We start from the raw sequence: 22,420 nt of genomic DNA, 5'->3' as shown, positions 1-22,420 counted from the left end.
TCTGTTCTCTCTGAACTCTCACTGTGTTTCACCTTTCCTGAAACCTAGAAATTAACTGCAAGTGCTAAGGAACCAAATGAAAGAGCACAAAACTGTATCAGCAAAGTGTGAAAACCTCCTTGGTGCACATCGCTGTACATAAGATGCTCAAAGTTATAATCCATCATGATCTGTGAAATCCAATCCTTCAACATGAAATTACTGAGGATTATTACTACTGATTCAAATTTGAACAGTTCCAAGGCCAGTTTCTCCATCATTTAATCCTATGCCCAAGCAGTGCGTTTCTACATGAGTGTTCTGTGGTGGGCATGGGTGGTTTTACTCTGATCAGTATCCATTTCCCATCCTCTTATGAGAGTTCTTTGATATTTATTTGACACTGGGGATGGGGGCATGATGTGAGGCACAGTGTGAGTAGGGTGCTGCCAGGGACCACCACCTGGAGGGCACCTGTCTGAGCTCAAAGCCCACCAAAAGGCAAGCAGAGCTGACAGAGAGAGCGTGAGCAAGTGAGTCTTCATGACACGGTTTAGCTTCTGCATTCTGCCGTACCTTCGAACCTTCCACTTATGTGCACCAAATAAATCCCTTGTTCTGTGTAAGCCGTTTGAGTTGTGTTCCTGGTGCTTATGAGCAAAAGGAGTCGTGACTGACACAGACTTTGAAAGCAGAGGCTGAGCCACTTCTGGGCAGTCACAGAGGTCCAATAGCTTCATGAGGACCCTTCGTTTTATTTTTAGCAAAAGAAGAACAAACTCTTCTGCTTTAGTTCAGGACCTGGAATAGTTTTAGTCTAATGCAGGATTGACTTCAGAACTAATAAGGAATCTCTCAAATTCAGGTTACTGTCCTTGACAAAACAGAAAAACTAATGGTTTCAGAAATAAATAAATATGAGAATAACATCGCCAAGTATAATTTATCAAATTCCTGATAAAACACATTTTAAAAGGCAATCAGGGGCTTCCCTGGTGGTGCAGTGGTTAAGAATCTGCCTGCCAATGCAGGAACACATGTTCGAGCCCCGGGCCGGGAAGATCCCATATGCCATGGAGCAACTAAACCTGTGTGCCACAACTACTGAAGCCCATGCGCCTCGAGCGCGTGCTTCACAACAAGAGAAGCCACCGCAGCAAGAAGCCCACGCACTGCAACGAAGAGTAGCCCCCCGCTCGCCTCAACTAGGGTAAGCCTGCATGCAGCAATGGAGACCCAACGCAGCCAAAATAAATAAGTAAGTAACTTAAAAAAAAAAAGACACACACACACACACACACACACAAAGGCAATCAGGATGTAATTTCATGTAATAAAGCATTCTTTGCATTTATCTATTTCAATGCATATTCTTAACTAAAACTTCATCAGATGCCCTTAGGCTTCTTTTTTTGATAAATGACCCACATTTTAAAGTCTTTTCTAAGCAAAGAAATAAACATATTTTATAAATAATAATATGTCAGTTTCTTATAGGTAAAAACCCTAAAATTTTTATTCTTCCTCAACTCTAATTTCTTGTCCTTGATGTTTACTTACTTTTCTAGTCTACCATAAGCAAATAATTTTTACTTCCCCAGCTTTAGAGGAACCCTGAGCCTTTTTCTAACTTGTTTCCTTTTCATCCCTGCTCTGTAGCCGTGACTTGTCCACTTAACCTGCTTGTCCTTAACATAGCACCTCACACAAGTGTCTTAGTTTTGAACCTCCAGCTCTGCTACTTCCTTACATTAGGATCTAGAGCAAGTTTCTAAATCTGTAAAATGAGGATAATAATAGTACCTGCCTCATATGGTTGTTGTAAAGATTAAATGAGAGGTATGTGAAAGAGACACAGTAAGCACTGTGTAGTAGTAGTAATGCTATTATTACTACAATATAATAACCAGTGGTCCTTGTGATTTCATTCCACACAAGAGGCTTGTAAGACCCAGCGATGTGTTTATTGTTTAAAATCTAGGCCCCATGAGGGCAGAGACTTTGTCTTGTTCATCACTATATATATGCACCTAATATATGACTGGCATATAATAGGTATTTAATAAATATTTAATGAATGAATGAATATAGGTAATATGGTTATAATTTTACTGATATTCTAATTTTATGGATGAGAAAACTGACTCAGAGAGGTTAAGTGACTTGTATAAAGTCCTACAGTGGGTTAGAAAAGGTTAAGATACAGTTCTCCTGCCTGATTGTCCGCTTCCCCCATATTACCTCTAAGGGCCTCTACCGCATGATCCAAAAATTCAGGTACAGTATCTTAGTTACTAAATGACGATTTTCAAGGGACAAAAGGATTCTGAAATTGAAAAACCTACCGTAGTATCCACAGCCTTGACGTTCTCTGTGGGAATGTGCTTTGGGACAGGTTCTTTCTGTGACATCATCACACATCCTTCAGCACCTAAGGTGATGATTACAACCTGGCAGCCCCTTTCCATGAGCACCAACGCAGCCTTCCCAGCATCCGAGGGGCTACTGACCTCAAGGCTGGTCAGAATCTCAGCCTGAAATACATACAAAAAGAAAAGAAACTGTGGTGAGAATAAGTAACTGGGTCTGCTTCTAGATTAGATCTGTTTTTCTAGGCGATGTCTCCCTTCTTTTTCATAACAACCAATGCAGCGGGGAACTTTGGTAGATACTGGCTCAGGAAAATAAATAAAATAAAACAATAATAACAATGACAACAAAAAAGCTATAAAAGACATTCTTGGGACAACTGGGGAAATTTGAATGTGGCCTGAATATCAGATGACAGTATAGAATTACTGATAATTTTCCTAGGTGTGATAATGGTATTGTGGTTCCTCTTAGGAGATGCAAGCTGAAGTATTTAGGGGTGAGGGATCATGCCTACAACTTTCAAATAATTCAACCAAAACAAAAATAAATACACACAGGGGAGAGGGGAAGCCAGTGCAGCAAAATGTTAACAACTTTTTTGGTGGAGAGGATATGAGTATTCACTGTATTGCCCATTCAGCTTTTCCTTATTTGTGATGATTTTCATAGTAAAGAGTAAGGAGGAACAAAGAGAGTTTTACAAAAGAAATAAGGGAAGTGAGGAGGGAGGAAAAGAAGAAAGGAAGGGGCCACTGCCAATGATTTTTGGTATAAATCATACCCATAAATTTCACACTTAAATTCTTTTAGGCTTCTCTTGGGCCATAATGCCTTTTGCATATTACTAGTTTGCAGACCACTCATTTCTTTTGTTTTGCTTGAGCAAATGGAAGCAGAGTAGGAGAGGCTCTGATATACAGCAGAAAAAGCAATGTGCTGATGTTCAGAGACCTCCACTACTCACTAACTCTGGAAACTTCCCCAAGTCACATAAAGTCTGTAAAATGTAGGGCTTGGACAGGATCAGTAGTTTCCTCCTAGAATATAAAAAATCCTCTGGATGAAGTAGGGGTGAGGGGCTGCAGCCCTGCTTCCTCATCCCCCAGGTACCCGCCCAGCATCCCTAGGGAACCTTTATGGTTCTGGGATTGGCAGCTGAAAATTCACTGGACTAGATGCATTATATGATACTTTTTGACTTAGAAAGCTTATAACCAAATTTTGTCTTTTCTCTAATACAGTTTAATCACATACTATCTCTTCCTAAGAATGGGTATATCCCTTCCTGTGCTTGCTCTGAATGTGCCCAGACTAACCCTTCTTGGTGCCTGTAAATCATCCCACAGTGTCTGCTCATTCTTGGTGTCAGTCTTCCCAGGAGCATGTGTTTCGTTAACTTGACCATGTACCCCCCAGCCCCGCCCTTACCATCTTTTCCATAGACCCTCTCTTTCAGTCTGTGTGGGTTATACTGTGAGGCCACTTTCTTTTTTCTTTTTATAAGTTTTGCATTGATCTTCATTACTGGGATATTTGTGTTGAGTTGGATAGTTTATTTTCAGAAATATCAATTTCTTCTGGTTTTTAAAAACGTTTTAAACAGCTATTCTTTAATGAAAAATCTTGAACATGAAAAATAATGCACAAACACTCATGTACCTACCACCCACCTTTAATACATTTTACTTTATTAAATTTTACTTTATTTGCTTCCAATAGTTTTCTTTAAAGAAGTTAAATGATATCTTCCATATATATTATTTAGCATTGTACTTTTCACCTTAACATTTTAAAATTTGTGTTGATATATGTAGCTTTCTAAAAAAACTGCACTGTATTCCATACTGCAGATATATGCTACAGTTTAAACAAAATCTGTTTTCTTTTTCATGGACACTTTGGTTTTTTCCATTTTCCCCTTTTACAAGCATGTAATCCTTTTTCCTCTGGCTATGTAAAAATATTTTTATCTTTATTAAACCCCTTGATTTTATGCAGTTCCACTAAAATGTATGTTAGCAGAAAGTTGTATTTATTTATCTTATGCGGTACTTTTAACACACTTCTGATCTTTTGAGAGCTCATGCCTTTTCTCAGTTCTAGAAAACACCTTGCAGTTTCTCCTCTAACATAGCTTCTCTTCAGTTCCCTCCGTTCTCTTCTTCCTTCATTCCAATTTGACACATGTTGAAGCCTCTCAAGCTGCTAACTTCCTCTTTAACAGTTGAAACTATTTTTCTTTCCATGCTATTTTCTAGGTGAATTGAGTTTTCTACCTCCAGGTGAATTGATCAAGATTCTCTTTCAGTTCATGTCTGATGTTTATCTTTCTAATGAGTGCTTTAACAATTTTTCAATGACTTTTTCATTATCAGGACTTCTAATTGGTTGGTTTTCATATTCACAGACTGTTGCTTTGATTCTGTTTTTCTTTCACAATTTCTTCTCCTTTTTTAAAGAATGAGAATCTTAATCATACTTATTTTAAAGTCTTTTTGCATTGTTTTATTATTTGAATTTCATCTTGGGCAAATTTCTCTTCAGATTGTTGATTTTGCTGGATCTCTAGCAGCAGTACATTACTTCATCTGCAGGCTCACTCTGCTCGCAGTGAGTTGGAGAGTCTGCACATTTCACTCCAATCAGGTTTATCCCTGCCTTTCTAGTGGTTTTACAGCTGCATCCACTAGGCCCCCAAGGGTCTCTAAACCAGAGCCAGGTGTTAGGTCGGCAACAGAGAGTTCCTGTTCTGGGGGGTACTGGCACTAACTGCCAATCCAGTCACTAAGTCATCAGTTGGCTTGGTTTTCTTCCTGATCAGAGGCAGGCTCTCTGTCCTCCTGTCTCTGCAGGTTGGGAGCTTTCTATATGTTATAGCCTCAAGCAGCAGCCATAGCAGCTTCTTCCACTCTTTTTCCTTAGCAGGGAAGCCTTAGCCCAGCATCTCTGGTTTCTAGCCTGGGCACTGCTCCAGTCTCCCATGAGTGGCACACTTTCAGTGCCCATTACCCATGGGAGGCAAACTTCCACACACCTATGCCAGCTTCTGGGACTGGAGTACAGCACACCCAAGGCTGAATCTCTGTGATTCTGTTCCATTTCTGATCTGTGGAGTTATTTATCTTGTTTTTGAGCTTGTGAGTATATTTTCATTGTCTCTTTTAGTATTTATATATCAATGGTTTGTGTGTGGCACAGAGGGAATATCTTAAAGCATGAATTTACATTGTTATCATGATTAGAAGTCATCTATGAGAATGTTAAGCTTTAAAAATTTTTCTTTTTTCTATTAAGTTTTTTAAAATTAATTTTTATTGGAGTATAGTTGATTCACAATGCTGTGTTAGTTTCTGCGGTACAGCAAAGTGAATCAGCCACACATATACATATATCCACTATGTTTTAGATTCTATTTCCATATAGGTCATCACACAGTATTGAATAGAGTTCCCTTTGAGATCAGTTTCCTTAAAGACCAGAGTTCATTCATTTATTCATTCATTCAATAAGCATTTACTACGTGCCAACTCTGTGCAGAGTACAATATAACAGATGATAATTTCTAAAGATAACTATCAATATATATCACATCATACATGCTCTTTTCACACTGTGACAATGACAACCTTCTATTGAGAGGTGGGGTACCAGGGTGGACTTTCCTACGTCAATCAATAGAGTGGGCCAGAAGAGATGCTGTGTGACTTCCAAAGCTAAGTCATAAAAGCCACCATGTCTTCTGCCAGGCTCTTGTGCTCTCTCTCCCTCACCCCTTCTCAGGAGACTGTATCTTGTTGGAACCTAGCTTCCATATGGTGAGGAAGCCCAGGCCACAAGCAGAAGCCATGTGTAAGTGTTCTGGCCAATGGCCAGCATCAACTAGCAGGCATGTGAGTGAAAGAAGGTTCGGATGATTCCAGTCTTTGAGTCTTCCAGATGAGACCCCAGATATCGTAGAGGAGAAACAAGCCATACTGTGTCCTGTCTCAATTCCTGATGCACAGATACCATGACAGACAATAAATAATTCCTGTTGTTGTAAGCTACTAGATTTGGGGGTAATTTATTATACAGCAATAGATAGCCATTGGGATACAATAGTGAATAAGAGATGTCTGTTCTTTCCCAGGAGAAGACAGAGGTATTGAACAAGCAGTCCAAGCTGTGATGAGTGTCTGAAGAATCATTAGAGATGCTCTGTAAGTATCTAGCAGGGAAATCTAAGCCAGTTTGGCATGGAGGGTAATCTAACTTCTTATTGTGAAATGGTCACTCTCTCCAGCAATTCCTGTTTCCTAGCACAATGCCTGGCCATGGTGGTTGCTCAAAAATATTGCATAACCTATTGTGGCTTCTTAAAATTAGCTTCCTTGTTGCAGTCTTCTTTCTTATTTCCTTTATGTTCTGAGAGATGAAGTTAATAAAAAGGCAGGTCAGGAAATCCTAGAAACCTTCATTCAGCCTTTGCACCAAATGAAAAACTAATAGTTCGTTAATTATAAACTTTCTTTCTCTGTATGTTGCATTGTATAATATGTCTTGCCTCCCAGTGTTGGAGGAGAGTGCTGGTCTAATACTGTTTGGCCTATAAGAGGGAAAATATTGAAATTTTCTTCCTAAAATGCTTTAGAATGGCACGATATGAATATATTGATAGAGATTTTATGCAGATATATACATTATGACCCTCAGGTGGACTGAGACGGTGCTCTCCTAACAGAGTGGCCACCAGGGCTTCCCATGGCATCAATGGAGAACCTCTGTCTGTCCACCAGTGCAATCACAGGGTCTTCACAACAGAATGCAAATGCTCCAGTGCTGTACCTTAGTTAGCACTGCTTGATAAAACATAGGACTCTCAGTTATACTTGACTTTCAGATAAACAACAAATAATTTTATGGTATGTTTAGTATATTATTCCTTATTTACCTGAAATTCAAGTTTAACTGGGCATCCTGTATTTTTGTTTGCTATCTCTGGCAACTCTAATACTAACAGTAATTAGTCCATACAATATGGAATGATTAAAAAAGAAAACAGAAACTAATAGTATGAGGGCAGGGTGGGGACTAAAATTAGCTGAGGTTTGATAAATGCCCAATTATGGGTATGACTCAGGGAATCCTTTTTCTTCTAGGACTCACTAGTTTCCTTTTTTCTACATCCCAATCATCCAAAAAAAATCTGTTTTCATTATGCCCAAGAATTCACATGCAATCAAGTTGATGAGGTAAGTCCTGATTCTTTGCTTTATCCACGTACATGAGTCTTTTGGTTTCTCAAGGAATGAGCAAAACCTTCCATCCTTACCTCACTTTCATTGCAGCAGAACACATCTGAGAGAGTGTAGAACTGGGGGTCTAGGTCAGCAATGGCAGGCGCTGGGTTGAACAGTGTTTTTACTACAAAGGAGTGAAAAAGGGGTTCAGTGGTTATCGTTTTTAACATGGTGCATTTATGGACATTGAGTAAGGGAAATCCCCAAGTACAACCATTTTCCCCATTAGATTAAAAATCAGGGCTTCCCTGGTGGCGCAGTGGTTGAGAGTCCACCTGCCGATGCAGGGGACATGGGTTCGTGCCCCGGTCCGGGAAGATCCCACATGCCGCAGAGCGGCTGGGCCTGTGAGCCATGGCCGCTGAGCCTGAGCGTCTGGAGCCTGTGCTCCGCAACGGGAGAGGCCACAACAGTGAGAGGCCCGTGTACGGCAAAAAAAAAAAAAAAAATCAACTTAGTTACAGATGTAGAAAAGTCTGGATCCTCAATCTCCGTGATAGCCTAGTAGCAACTCCTTGTTATGTCCATTTGCTCTACTTTTTACTTTACAACATTTCAGCTTCAAGGGCAAGCATCAATATTTACAACTAAGGTGATTACAAAGTTATGGCAAAGGACAACAAGAACATTAAAAAAATTTGAATGTTGTGGCATGAAAGGACATGTATAAATGTGAACATGCAGGCTGGTGAACATTTTTGTGGGTTACTGTGAGTGCTTAGATGCAAGGCTAGTTCATAAATCCATTTTCCAGGAAAGTAAAAAAGAGATGATAGAAAGGAAACAATGAAGAGCTTAAAAATTTCCTGGTAAGAATGGTAAGTAGGAAGTTCATGTACATATCCACGTTTTGAACACCTATGTATGTCTTCCAAATATGTTGCACTTACTCATGCAAACATACACATTCACACAAAAGCTTATAGTCTTGGCTTCTGTGGGCAATCTGGGAACGTAAAGGAAAGGTTGATAAAGGAGGAGAAATTTAATCAGAGGCTAAGAGCTAGCTCAGACTACAAGAGGAGGATGGATGGGGACAGCAGAAAGAGGAAAAATAAGAATGTCACAGCCATTGCAGTGTTAGAAGAAGTACATTTTTCAGAGGAGGAAAGTGAACCTCAGAGAGATGAGGTCAGTCTAAGGTCTTAACACTGGGAGATGGTTAAGCTGGGTCCCTACCCAGGGTCCTCCAGCTTTAAGTCCAGGGTTTGGTCGTTTCTAAAGTGGTTGCCTCTCTAGGCCAGGACTTTGTCCATAGCAACACAAGCCCCCATGGCAATTCACAATATTTAAAAACAGCCTTTGTTCTGGAACTTTGTAAATTGTTTTTTTAAGTATTTAGAACTTATATTCATAGGAAGCTCTCCCTATGTCAAAACACTTATCCACCAGAGTACCCAACTAGATTGGTTGGTCTTCTTTCTTCTACCCAGGTCCACTGACTTATGTGTGTTTAGTAACCTTAATTTACTATAGACTCATAGAGTAAAACTCTCTAGCTGCAGTCCCCAGAGACTCTTCTACAACAGTGGTTCACCAACTTGGCTGCATATCAGCCTCACTAGGATAGCTTTTTAAGATGCCTGACTTCTGGGCTCCACCTCAAACCCACTGAATCAGCATCTCTGGGGGTAAGGTCAGTGAGCATGCACATTGACAAGTTCTCCACGTGGCTCTTCCATGGCTAGTTTGGTGCTGATGCATTCCACATTCCTAGGGAGATGTGTATCAGCATGTGACTAGTGGAAGCTGTCCACTACTTCTGCCTGGGGAGGCTAGCTAATCTACTGCTGCACCTTCTTTGGTCTTACTTAACATTTTGGTTCAGTCAGTGGGTCTCGTCCAGTGGTTTATAGGCTAACACTATTCCCATATTTTCATTATTTTAGAATCCAGAATGTCCACCCACAGAAATTCTATGGTATATTTTTGGCTGCTCATATTCTTGCACAGGGTTATTGTGAGGCTTAAATTAGAACATGGATGTAAGAGCCCTGTGTAAACTATGAAGTGTTGTACAAAAATAAAGGATTATTACTGTTATTATATTGTCCTTTACCCATAGCCCAACACCCCCGCCTGTCCACCCATCTCTTCTGCCTTCTGATGGAGTTTTTAGCCTGGCAAAAATCTCTCTCATTGGTTTTCCCGCTCCTGCAAGGTCTCAGAGATGTCAATTATGCATAAAAGCCATCATTGCCCAGCATTCTAAGACACCCATTTACTTTTTAGGTTTTCAAAATAAATATGTTGTTCCCTATTTTCCTCAAGCATTAAATTGAAACACCATTGCTCACCTAATCTGATCCTCAAAGCTGCACTCAGCAGCTCTGAGCACAAGTTAGAGCAAGCTATCAGTATGCAACAATAGGGTAGAGCCATTCTTCTTATAAAAGTTCCATTTTATCCTAAAAGATCCTTGATCCAGCAATTCCTTTTCTAACCCTGTCCTACAGACATACACAGGCCTGCAAAGATGAAGTACAGTGATGCTCATTCAGCTCTGCTTGTAACAGAAAAAAAACCAAAAGAAACCTAAGTATCTATCAGAGTTGATAAAAAATTATGACACATACATCCAATGGAATGCCCTGCTGCTGTTCAAAAGAATGAAGCAGATCTCTGTTTTGCCACATAAAGACTTCTATAATTTATTTATAAGTGAAAAAGGCAGTTTTATAATAAAGTCTATGGTAGGATCTCCCTCACTTTGAACAAAACAAATAAAACATAACTATATGTGTATTAACATTTATACACTTACATAGAAGAGAAAAGTCTGAGAGGTTACTCACTAAACTAATAAGTGCGTAGTTACAAAAGGCTGAGAATAAATCTGACCACAGATTAACTGCTATACATCATGCAAAGACATAATTCTTAAAATATATATAATATCTCACATCAAAAAACGAGTACATGGGCTTCCCTGGTGGCACAGTGGTTAAGAATCTGCCTGCCAATGCAGGGGACACGGGTTCAATCCCTGGTCCGGGAAGATCTCACATGCCACGGAGCAACTAAGCCTGTGTGCCACAACTACTGAAGCTCGCATGCTTAGAGCCTGTGCTCCGCAACAAGAGAAGCCACCGCAATGTGAAGCCTGTGCACCGCAACAAAGAGTAGCCCCCGTTCGCTGCAACTAGAGAAAGCCGGCGTGCGGCAACAAAGACCCAACGCAGCCAAAAATTAATAAATAAATTCATTAATTAAAAAAAAAGAATTGCTAGTGTATAGATACATAACAGATTAAAAAAAAGAAAAAATGAGTACACTGTGAGTGAAATGATGTAATGGAAAAAATGAGTACACTGTGAGTGAAATGATGTAATGTCTGGGTTTTGCTTCAAAATAATCCAAGGTTGCAATGGGGGATGGGAGTAATAAGTTGGGGTATAGATGAAACAAGATTGGCCAAGTGTTGATAATTGTTGAAGCTAAATGAGAGTATATATGAGTTTACCATACTTGAAATTTTTCACAATAAAAACAAAAAAAAATTTTATTTATTTATTTTTGGCTGTGCTGGGTCTTAGTTGCTGCACACGGGCTTTCTCTAGTTGTGGCAAGCAGGGGCTACTCCTCATTGTGGTGCACAGGCTTCTCATTGCAGTGGCTTCTCTTGTTGAGGAGCATGGGCTCTTGGTGCATGGGCTTCAGTAGTTGTGGCACGTGGGCTCAGTAGTTGTGGCTCGCTGGCTCTAGAGCGCAGGCTCAGTAGTTGTGGCACATGGGCTTAGTTGCTCCATAGCATGTGGGATCTTCCCGGACCAGGGCTCGAACCCGTATCCCCTGCATTGGCAGGAGGATTCTTAACCACTGCATCACCAGGGAAGTCCCAAAAACAAATTTTAAAGAAACAGTGACATTGAATTTTAAGCAACAACTGCTGGATTGAGAAATTCTACAATTTAATCTGACTGTAAATACTGTATAAAAATCAAGCAAATCTTATTTGCCTGTATCTTACCAAGGGAAAGCATTCTTACCAAAAGAAACTGGATACATAGGCTTAGAGTCTAATAACTAAATTTAGGGGAAAAGTGAAAATACCATAAAGAAAGGAGTCTCTTTGGCTCATGCTACCATAAATAAGCATGAATACTTTACCATGATGAAAAAAAAGTGAAGAACTAGTAGATGTAGTTCATCAAAGAAGAATGCAAATTTGTAATAGTCAAGATGAAAAAAAAAACTGATGTCATCCTGGAACCATGCAAAACTAGAGAACACAGGATGTACCATGGAGTAACTTGGAGTTGCAGAGGTGACTGACAGCACCCAACAGTAATTATTATTCATTACAATGTATGACGGACTAAACTCCCAGTTGTCTTAACAGCATGTCAATAGCTGGTGCAATAATGTCAGTCAGGAACTGGTGAGGCCCAGGGAGGCAATTGTACAGGCGCAAAGACAGGAAAATGAGGTGGAAGCTCTTAATGATGTCACCATGGAGGGCAGGGGGCTGGACAGTTAAGAAGGCCCTAATAACGAGCTCAGAGAAACAGGGGAAGAAAATCACCCTAAGTAAAGAAACCATAGGAAGGTTGGGCTACCCAAAACACTGGCTTGGTAGTCTCCCACTCTAGAGGTTCTTCTCTGTGACTTGACCATCAAAAACACCCAAAGCTTGGGCTATGTGCTGGACCATGTTATTGTGAAAGTCAAGGTGGCCAGCCAAGAAATTCTGTTTGCCAAATGGAAAAGGACTAAAGTGTCATTAAAAGATATTTTGTATCCTACCTAGAGTTTAATCTTGGCGATCTTACAATCTCAATTATTTATAATTGTTCCTGTAATGTCCCATTTGCTTTGAAATGGATATAAAGACCAGAACCAACAGGCATAATTTCATCACAAGCAGCTGTACCACCAGCTCTGCCGTGGGCCTACCTCACACCACTGTGACCTAGAGAGGAGGGGGCTGTAGAGGGCTCCCAAGTCATTTTTGGTGTTGCAGGTGCTGTTTAAAACCAATGCTTTCATTTTGGTAAAGAGAGCGATTTCTGAGAAAGTATATTCAAAGATGAAGGCGGGGGGTCTTTTCCTCTGTATTTTAACAACTGATACATAATCCAGTTATACAATGTGTTTAATTCAAACGTCACTGCTTGTAAGTACACAGATAAGTATATAGATAAGGGAGTTGTGATAATAAACCCATAGATGATGATGAGACATGGATTTTACCATCTTCCTTGTAGATGGAATAATGCTGATTAGCACATATGCAGCCTTGTGGGGTAATGGACAGGACACTCAGCACTCAACAGGTCTTTATGCTCTGCCGGGCCTGCTCTGTGATCAGCCCATTCTCACACTGTGACACTGAGGAACTGTGAGGGCTCTCAGTCCAATTCCCTTGTTTCACAGAATAAAATGAGGCTCAGTGCAAGGAACTGACTGACTTGCATGAGGACCCCTATTTGGTAAGTGATTGATCCTGAATTCAAAGCCGTACTTCATGACTCCCAAATCAGTGCTCCTTTCATTATACCACTCTTCTCTCAGGTGAGAATGAAGATGCACTAAATTCAAACACACACACACACACACACACACACCACTCATAGTATAAAATCTAAGCTGTGTCTGACTGGTAACTACCAAATGGGGACCAGTTGAGTTCTAGACACAGGCTCCTGTGTGCATGGGCATTTGCAGACAGGGGACACATTGCTGAGAACACTCTAGGGTCTTGTCTCTGTGACTGGAGCAGTAATAACACTCAAAGCTTAGGCTACATGTTGGGCATTGTTACAATTCATGGATTTCACTTTTCTAGAGACACTCTTCATAAAGGCTCAGTTCCTTGATATCAATGGGATGTGGCAGTTTCTTTACTTAAAATGTGCTCTAGGATACAGAACTTGGGTCTTGGAGTCTGGAATCCTGGTTTCTACAGTGACCTTGGTTGAGCTAATTACTTAACCTCTCCGAGTCTGTCTTCTCCCCTTCAATCTGGGAGAAGAATGCCTGCCATATTTTTGTCATAAGGTTTTTCTGAGGATCAAATATATATGAAAGTGCTTTATAAACTGTAAAGTACATATAAGTGCAGGAATTACTACTTCCAATATTACTATATAAGAAAGATCATGCAGAATCACTACTTAGGCATGCTGGCTCTCAGTAACAATGTGAAGTAGGCTAGGTAATCTTTGGCCCTCCATCACCTACCCCCACCCATTCCTGATGCCCCAGATCCTCCAGCTCCTCGACTAGAAGAACTGCCTGGCAGGTGATGGAGGAGGCATTGCTGGACACCCCCCCACACACAAATGACAGCCCGAGTCAGGCTGCCTGTCCCTCCGGGTAACTCTAGCCTCACCTGTGAGAGGTTAGCTCCTCAACTGTGGTTCCTGTACCTTTCTCTCTGCCACAAGATGGGTAGGTGACAGGCCATTAGACTAGGACAGAGGGAACAGTCATCTCTGAGAAGCAAGGGACAGTAGGAAAAAAAGAAGTTCCATGAGAATATACTTTGACCTGTACAAGGAAAGACAGGAGCATGAATGAAGTGGCACGGTGTACTCACATCACCTGATTACGATGAGTGCAGTCATTGCAGAGAATGCTCACCATAAGCCTTAGACTTTATCTGTGACACCCTGAGAAAATGTAACCAAATGGGTTTTGGCTTAAAATTCTTTCTGACAGCTTCGAGTCCATTAAAAATACATTAAATGTCAGTGAGAATTTGCCACAGCATGTTGTTTTGCCAAGAGGAAATTTGTTAAATCAGGACATACATTTTAAAATTCTCCACAAAATCATTTCAGTAACTTATTTTCCATTTATTGCTATGTAGAACACTATACACTTTGAGAGAATCACTTATATAAACACACAGATACATACACACACTTACTGTTCTTTTTCTTCTTCTTTTTTTTGGTTTTGTATCTTGATGAGAAAGTTTTATCTGGAAAAGTCAATGTGGTTCTCTCCCTATTTCCTTCTTAGTATAATTCACAGAACTATGGCCACAATATCAAGAAGAAGCCACTGTCTTAGAGTGGCTACTTTTTATTTTGATTTTTTTGACCAAAGAGTGCTGAGATCAGGATATTATCCTAATTTTAATTTAAAGAGAGACGTGAAAGAGAAAAGAAAATTGGTGTTTACTGAGAAGTACTACACCATTCTTGGCATCATATTTTATTTCATTCTTAGACCAATTCTGTAGGGGAGTATTTCTGTATGCATTTAACAGACAAGGCTCAGAAAAATCAGATAATTCTGCTAAGACCACAAAGCTAACAAGGAACAGAAATGGGATTCTAACTCAGAAGACACTTTCCCCACTAGTCGGTGGTAAAAAAGAAGCAAACAGAAAGAAACTATCTGGAGTTTTAAAAAGTTGGTTATGTGCTGGGGTTGAGAGAAGGGGAGTGGGTGGGAGAACAGATGAATCAAGATTAGCCACGAGTCGATGACTGTTGAAGCTGGGTGATGGGTTTCCTTATACAATTCTGCCTGCTTTTGTGTGTTTGAAAATTTCCAAAGTCAAAGATCAAACAAAACAAAAAGCTGCTTAAAGGACACTGACAACAAAGAAAATATTACATATAAATAATCTTTTGTAGTTTATAGAAAAGACAATAAAGTTTTACAAAAAGGAGAAAGAACAAATCTTCAGTTCCTTGAGATATTTACCCAAATGTACCTGGGCAGTGATTATACATGACCTGCAGCTTAACCTCTGCTTGTCAGAATGGAACTCATTCTACTACTTAGAGTTTATCTTGGACAATGGGCTGCTTCAAAGATTCTAGTTACTACCTGAATTATTTCTGCTAACTAGATTGGAGATTTGTATTTCAAAATATCAGAAATGCTACTCATGTTATTTTTTCACTATTTTTAAGGTTTTCTAACATTATCGAGAACTACAGGAAGACAGTGAATCTCACAGATGGGAGAAAGAATATTTTACTGCAGAAAAAGTATGGCTTTGCTTAACTTGAAAGGTTAACTTTCACTGAGACAGTGATAAAAGCTTTTACAGAAAGAAGGACAAATGTGTAGAATTACCTCCACTGCTGTGGGCTATTCTCAGGGCTTCCAAAGAAGCTGCTGGAGTTACTTCTAGCTGGCAGATCATTACTTTGGCTCTGCTAATGGCACTGGCTGCTTCCCTCAGGTCTTCAGTATTCAAAAGTAAATTTGCTCCAGCCACTATAACGATGATATTCTGGCCTATAAAGAATTTCTACATGTTTATATTAAAAATCAAGCAAAACCAAGCAACGACATCCTGCAATGTTACAATCACCCTTAGAAAGTCATTATATATATAAAATGTGTTGTAAGTATTAATTCTAGCATTTCTAAGCCATTCAGGTTAAATTTCGTATTCCTAATGGATCTTCCTTTACATCTCTGTAGGTATCACATTATTCTGATCATCTTGAGAAAAAATCTAAAACAAAAGATTTCCCTTATCAATATTCTTATATATTTACAAAGAATATTAGCTGATGAATTATATATAACATACTTAAAAATTTTCTCTTATGGGACATGGCTGGTACAATATATGTGGTAAAGATTCTGAATCCTAAATGACAGAGGTCATAATGATGAGTATAAATAGGAATCAGCTTGCTTAATGCTAAAAACTCATGCTCTTTAACACGCAGTCACTTCATGTGTGTACCCCAGGGTATTCAGAAAAGTGATTTTGTAAATCAAAACACATTTTATGATATCAAACATGAAAAACTATATGAGATAACTTAAGGCAGGGAGAGAGTGATATTTGGCCTATACTGTACTAGATCAAACAGAAGCAGGACTAAGGAATCTTGTATGCTTATCACTTGGACCCACTCTCTACAATCCCACGCAAGTGAGGGAGGCGTGGTGGTGCATTTTCTCTGTCAGGTGAACTCTCAGGAGCTGTGCTGTCCAATACGGTAGTCATGAGCACAAGCCACATGTGGTGACCGAGCACTTGAAATGTGGCTTGTCTAGACTGCAATGTACTTCAATCGTACAATACATGGCAGATTTCAAAGACTAAGTTGTAAGAAAAGAAGGTAAAATATCTCATTAATTTTATTTATTTAAATTTATTAATTAAGTTATTTTTGGTTGCATTGGGTCTTCGTTGCTGCGCGTGGGCTTTCTCTAGTTGCGGCGAGTGGGGGCTACTCTTTGTTGCGGTGTGTGGGCTTCTCATTGCAGTGGCTTCTCTTGCTGTGGAGCACGGGCTTCAGTAGTTGTGGCGCGCAGGCTTTAGTAGTTGTGGCTCGCGGGCTCTAGAGCGCAGGCTCAGTAGTTGTAGCGCACAGGCTTAGTTGCTCTGTGGCATGTGGGATCTTCCTGGACCAGGGCTCGAACCCGTGTCCCCTACATTGGTGGGCGGATTCTTAAGCACTGCACCACCAGGGAAGTCCCTCATTAATTTTAAAGAACATTTTGATTACACGTTGAAAGGACAATATTTTGGATATATTGAGTTAAGTGAATATATTAAGATTAATTTTACCAGTTCCTTTTTACTTTTTAAAATGTGGCTAATGGAAAATGTAAAATTATGGACGTGGCTTGCATTATGTTCTATAGGACAGCCTGACCTAGGGGGATGAGTTGCATCAGTCTTTTCTGTGCTCTAGGCTGCTTGTGCTGATCTTGTATAGACGTGACCTAAAATTACCTCTGACCGCAGAACACATGCTGGCCTATCATCTTACCACAGATGTGTCTGTTGGCCAAGGAGGACTTAATAAAGTGGGGATGGTTCAGCATAAACCCTATCTCAGTACTGGAAAAATTCAAAGTACCCGCACACTGAAAGACAGCATACCTCCTCGCCTTTCTCCTTCAGTGACCTCATTCTCTCTGCTACAGTCAACTGCTGCTCTGTGTTGCTGACTCCTGAATAGACATTTCTGGCCTGGCCTTGGCTGATGAGTGACAAAGCCCAAGACGAAAGCTGTCTGGTGGACACTGCCATATGGCGAGCTTGTTCATGCCTCAAATTAAACTTGTCAAAACTGCTACTCATCCCTTCATTTAAAGATGCTGATTGTTGCCTCTCTGGGTATTTGTGTTAGCTCTTCTACTACAACCTATACTCTCGAGGGCATTACCATACACTATAAACCAGACAGAGTCTACCATAACAGGCACCCCATACACAATATTAAATATCTTTGCACGGAAAATGCAGTATTTTGTTACACAGATAAGAAAGAAACAGAACTCGATATCCCTAGAACACAAAACAGAGGTTTAAGACAGGGAATGAGCTGCTGTTAGCAGCAATAATTACTTAAATGTAGCTTAAAATAATGGACACAGACTGTTGTTAGAATGAAGCCTTTTGTCTACTGTCTTTAAGTGGAATATATTTTTTGGGGGGTTGTTATTGCAACTTTGAGATCACTAAAGTAGAACTAAAAATACCATAACTTCACGATAAATGATTTTGTGAAACTGCATTATAAATAAAAGACATATTGTGCGAAATCCTAATTTAAAACAACGCACTCATGACTTCTCACAATGCAGTAGGTTCTTCTGTCCTAGGTGCTCCATGAAATGCTTGGTCCTTCTGAATGTTAATTCTAATTTTAAAAAATCTTATGTAGGGCTTCCCTGGTGGTGCAGTGGTTGGGAGTCTGCCTGCTGATGCAGGGGACACGGGTTTGTGCCCCGGTCCGGGAGGATCCCGCGTGCCGCGGAGCGGCTGGGCCCGTGAGTCATGGCCGCTGAGCCTGCGCGTCCGGAGCCTGTGCTCCATGGCAGGAGAGGCCACAGCAGTGAGAGGCCCGCGTACCGCAAAAAAAGAAAAAGAAAAAGAAAAAAAATCTTATGTAGGTGTTTTTATACTTAAAATAGTTGGCAGCAATTATGAAAAGTTTACCTGAGGGTAAAGGGAAGTTACTGTTTTTTTTCCCCCCATAAATTTATTTTTGGCTGTGTTGGCTCTTGTTGCTGTGCGCGGGGTTTCTCTAGTTGCAGTGAGTGGGGGCTACTCTTCGTTGTGGTGCATGGGCTTCTCATCGTGGTGGCTTCTCTTGTTGCAGAGCATGGGCTCTAGGTGCGTGGGATTCAGTAGTTGTGGCATGCGGGCTCAGCAGTTGTGGCGCATGGGCTTAGTTGCTCAGTGGCATGTGGGATCTTCCTGGACCAGGGAACGAACCTGTGTCCCCTGCATTGGCAGGTGGATTCTTAACCACTGTGCCACCAGTGAAGTCCTGGAAGTTACTGTTTTTAAAAGACAAATGTTTCACCTATTGCAAGGCCTCGTGACAGGCATAGCTGTGTATATAGACTTTTGAGATTTGGTTGCTGTTTAAAGAGCAGACAAAATTGAACACTAACAATAAGTTAGAAGTAATTGGTTGCTGCCATTTGCTCAGTAAATATTCTATAAATATGATTCATCAACGTTCTTTTGCACCTATCTATTTACATTTATTTACTTAGTGTAACTGAAATGACAGATGAATACTTAACTACTTTAGAGAGAAATATCAATTCTGGGTTCACATGAAGGGTAATGGGATGCTACAGAATATAAGTATACTTTTGAGGCAACTATACCACTTCATATGTATTGGGTGGACAATTCTGTATTTGAATGATCAACTAGGGAAGTATAAGTAAAGGGCAACATATATATTTAGATTGGAAAGACCATACATTAAAACTTGGAGTGGTGGTTATGGTAAGAGAGCCATGGGAATAGGGTAAAAATTGATGCTTCTGCTCTAGTTCTGGAAATGATACTCCAATATGTGAAACACATACCTTCATTACTGACAATTATAGAAGCAGTTCCTGTCGCAGCATCTTTAGTCTGATATGTAAATTCTAAAAGAAAAAGGAAATCACAGTCATGTATGTACAGCCTGGCAAGGATAATCTATTTTAACAATTTCAATGCACCACTAATCCTTGGAAAAACTTTTTAACCTTTAACCATCTGGAATGATAAAAAAGAAGTAAGTAATTAGTGCTAATTTATACCCATCACCTATACAATGAGGAAAATACAAGTCTTCACACTTAGCTGCGCCTTTTTTCTACATTAGTGGCAACCCAGCAAACCACCCCCGCTTCCAATGCCTTCAGATTATTCACAGTTGTACACATATGCATTTTTCTAGACCACCATATTTCTCTTCTTCAGTGAAAGAAATGACAGACTTGAGATGAAAGACTAAAGGTCAAACTCATAAAATGAGATTGTTTGATTTTCTTCATTTTCATAAGCTTCGCATCTCATCAAGAACTATGGTCTGGCGTGTAAATGGAAATGTTGATCAGGCAGCCTTTGGCAGCAGCAAAGAGCCTTGAACTGGAGCCAAAGACCTGCACTCCAGTCCTGGCTCTGGCTCCAGCTAACTGTGTGCTCTTGGACAAATTCAGAACCAATCTGGCTTTCAGTTTTCTCTTTTGTGAAATGATGGTATCAGCATCAGTGGTTTCTAAGATCATTTCCAGCTATGACATTCAATGACTTTTCTTAAGATATCTTTTGTGAATGCAGCACCTGTTTTCTCTTGTCACCTACTTTTTTTTTTTTTTTTGCGGTACGCGGGCCTTTCACTGTTGTGGCCTCTCCTGTTGCGGAGCACAGGCTCCGGACGTGCAGGCTCAGCGGCCATGGCTCATGGGCCTAGCCGCTCCGCGGCATGTGGGATCTTCCCGGGCCAGGGCACGAACCCGTGTCCCCTGCATCGGCAGGCAGACTCTCAACCACTGTGCCACCAGGGAAGCCCAACTTTTGAAAGATTTCTATGAGATGAATGCTTGTAACCTCCTATCATTTTATTCCTGTCTGGAGAAACGTACATGAAAGAATTAACCAAAGGATATTTAAGCAAGACTAGACAAAGCTGTGCGTAAAAATTCTCTGGCCACCAGGGGAGGATCTAATAATTCTTTTGTAATTTCAACTTGTAACCAGATTCCAGAAGAAAGTTATAAAAACTAACTTTAAGAAAGATGAAATTTTACCTGTAGAAATATCATTCTGTTTCAAGTTTTCTATATAATCATTGCCAAAGGAATCTTTGCCAACCTGTACCAAAGAAATGATGAACATTAGATTTTTTACATTTAGTAAAATGCTACAATGTAGTTTTTAGAATACTTAGCATTTTAAAAGGGCATATCTGCATGGTACTTTGTAAACATTAACTAATTAATCCTCTTCATGTAAGATGCTATACTTGATTTCAGCCCAAATAATTGTTATATATTAATGTTCCATTTGTATCCTGCCTAAAACGTGAAACATTTAATGACTGTCACAAGTTCTGTAGCTTCACTCTCATTTTGATCTTTTCATATGGAAATTGCCATTGAGACAGAGCTGTCCACCATCAACAATCCTCAATATTTATGAAGAATGTCAGCTGTTCATACTTCAGTTTAAATGAAGGCATCTTTGTAATGACCTGCCTGGTGTTTTAGAATCTTCTTATCTTCTCCACTGACCTTGACATGGGGCAAAGAGGAGGGAATTTAAAAAGTCCTTGCTAACTTGGGTAAGTTGGTGTAGTGCAATTCTGTTGTTTTGCATCTTAGCATCCATTCTGGTAATGATATTTCGATTTTTCCTTTGGACTCTTCCATTCACAGACAACATGATTAGGGTTTCACATTTTTTTTACAATCAATGAATCTATATTGACACATCATTATCACACAAACTCCATACTTACATCTGGGTCCATTCTGGGATTGTACATTCTTTGGGTTTTGGCAAACGTATAGACATGTATCCACCATTATAGTCTCATACAGAGTAGCTTCACTGCCCTAAAAATCCTCCGTGCTCTGCCTATTCATCCCTCCCTCCTCTTAGCCCCTAGAAACTTCTGATCTTTTCACTGTCTCCATAGTTTTGTCTTTTCCAGAATGCCATATAATTGGAATCATACACCATGTAGCCTTTTCAGAATGGCTTCTTTCACTTAGTAATATGCATCTGAGGTTCCTCCATGTCTTTTTGTGGCCTGATTACTCATTTCTTTTTAGTGCTGAATGATATTCCATGGCATGGAGGTACCGTTTATTTCCCCATTCACCCACTGAAGGACATCTTGGTTGCTTCCAAGTTTTAGCAATTGTGAATTAAGCTGCTATAAACATCCATGTGCAGGTTTTTGTGTGGATCTCCTCCTATTTTTACTTTTAACCAGCTTGTCACCATTTAAATATCAGGAGACTCCACAAAAACAAACACGTTTCTGGGAAGTCCTGAAAATTTAGAGGTCCTGGTAAACACCAGGCCTATATTCTTGCAAGACAACAGAGCTGAACCTATCTCATTAGTGAGCACATGCTCTCTAGTTCACCATAGCCCCCACCTGGCCTACTGCAATGTATGTTACCTGTTTGGCCCCATAGGCTTTTAGGCTTGCCACACCTGAACTATACTTCCATTTTTCTGTCCTGCAGATGAGCGCTTGGTCAGTGGATAACGTCTCTATCTAGGTGTCAGCACTCCTGGTATATTCTGCTCCTCTTTGGACATATCAACAGAAAGAAACCTAGAGGTTAACTTGATCAAGAACCTCAATGAGTGATGATAACATTTCCTGGTAAGCTTTTAGACTGTCTAGGTTAAGAGTCAGAAAATTTTTTCTGTCAAGGGCCAGATAGGTAGTAATGATTTAGACATTGCAGGCCAGATGGTCTCTCCTGCACCTATTCAGCTCTGCTATTGTAATGTGAAAACAGCCAAAGACAATCTGTAAACAAATGGGTATGGCTGTGTTCCAATAAAACTTTACTTGCAAAAGTACATGGTAACCAAG

At 40.1% G+C, this 22,420-nt stretch overlaps 1 protein-coding gene across 5 annotated transcripts in view; it reads right to left on the bottom strand.

Annotated features, from left to right (window-relative positions):
- RBKS (ribokinase) overlaps positions 1-22,420 on the bottom strand; it is a 73,854-nt gene that overhangs the window by 30,149 nt on the left and 21,285 nt on the right. For 4 of the 5 annotated variants that reach the window (XM_004268163.4, XM_033425187.2, XM_033425189.2 and 1 more), the window contains exons 3-7: positions 20,613-20,676; positions 19,401-19,463; positions 15,672-15,836; positions 7,664-7,755; positions 2,325-2,513 (exon numbers count right to left, since the gene is read on the bottom strand). In XM_004268163.4, coding sequence (XP_004268211.1) covers positions 2,325-2,513; positions 7,664-7,755; positions 15,672-15,836; positions 19,401-19,463; positions 20,613-20,676 — 573 coding nt within the window. The remainder of the gene's footprint in view (positions 1-2,324; positions 2,514-7,663; positions 7,756-15,671; positions 15,837-19,400; positions 19,464-20,612; positions 20,677-22,420) is intronic. The other variant, XM_033425188.2, reaches the window with a different exon arrangement.

This window comes from Orcinus orca, chromosome 13 (assembly GCF_937001465.1).
Source record: "Orcinus orca chromosome 13, mOrcOrc1.1, whole genome shotgun sequence".
NCBI classification, from domain to species: Eukaryota; Metazoa; Chordata; class Mammalia; order Artiodactyla; family Delphinidae; genus Orcinus; species Orcinus orca.
The sequence above is the reverse complement of the archived record's forward strand: the minus strand, read 5'-3'. Positions and strand labels throughout refer to the sequence as shown.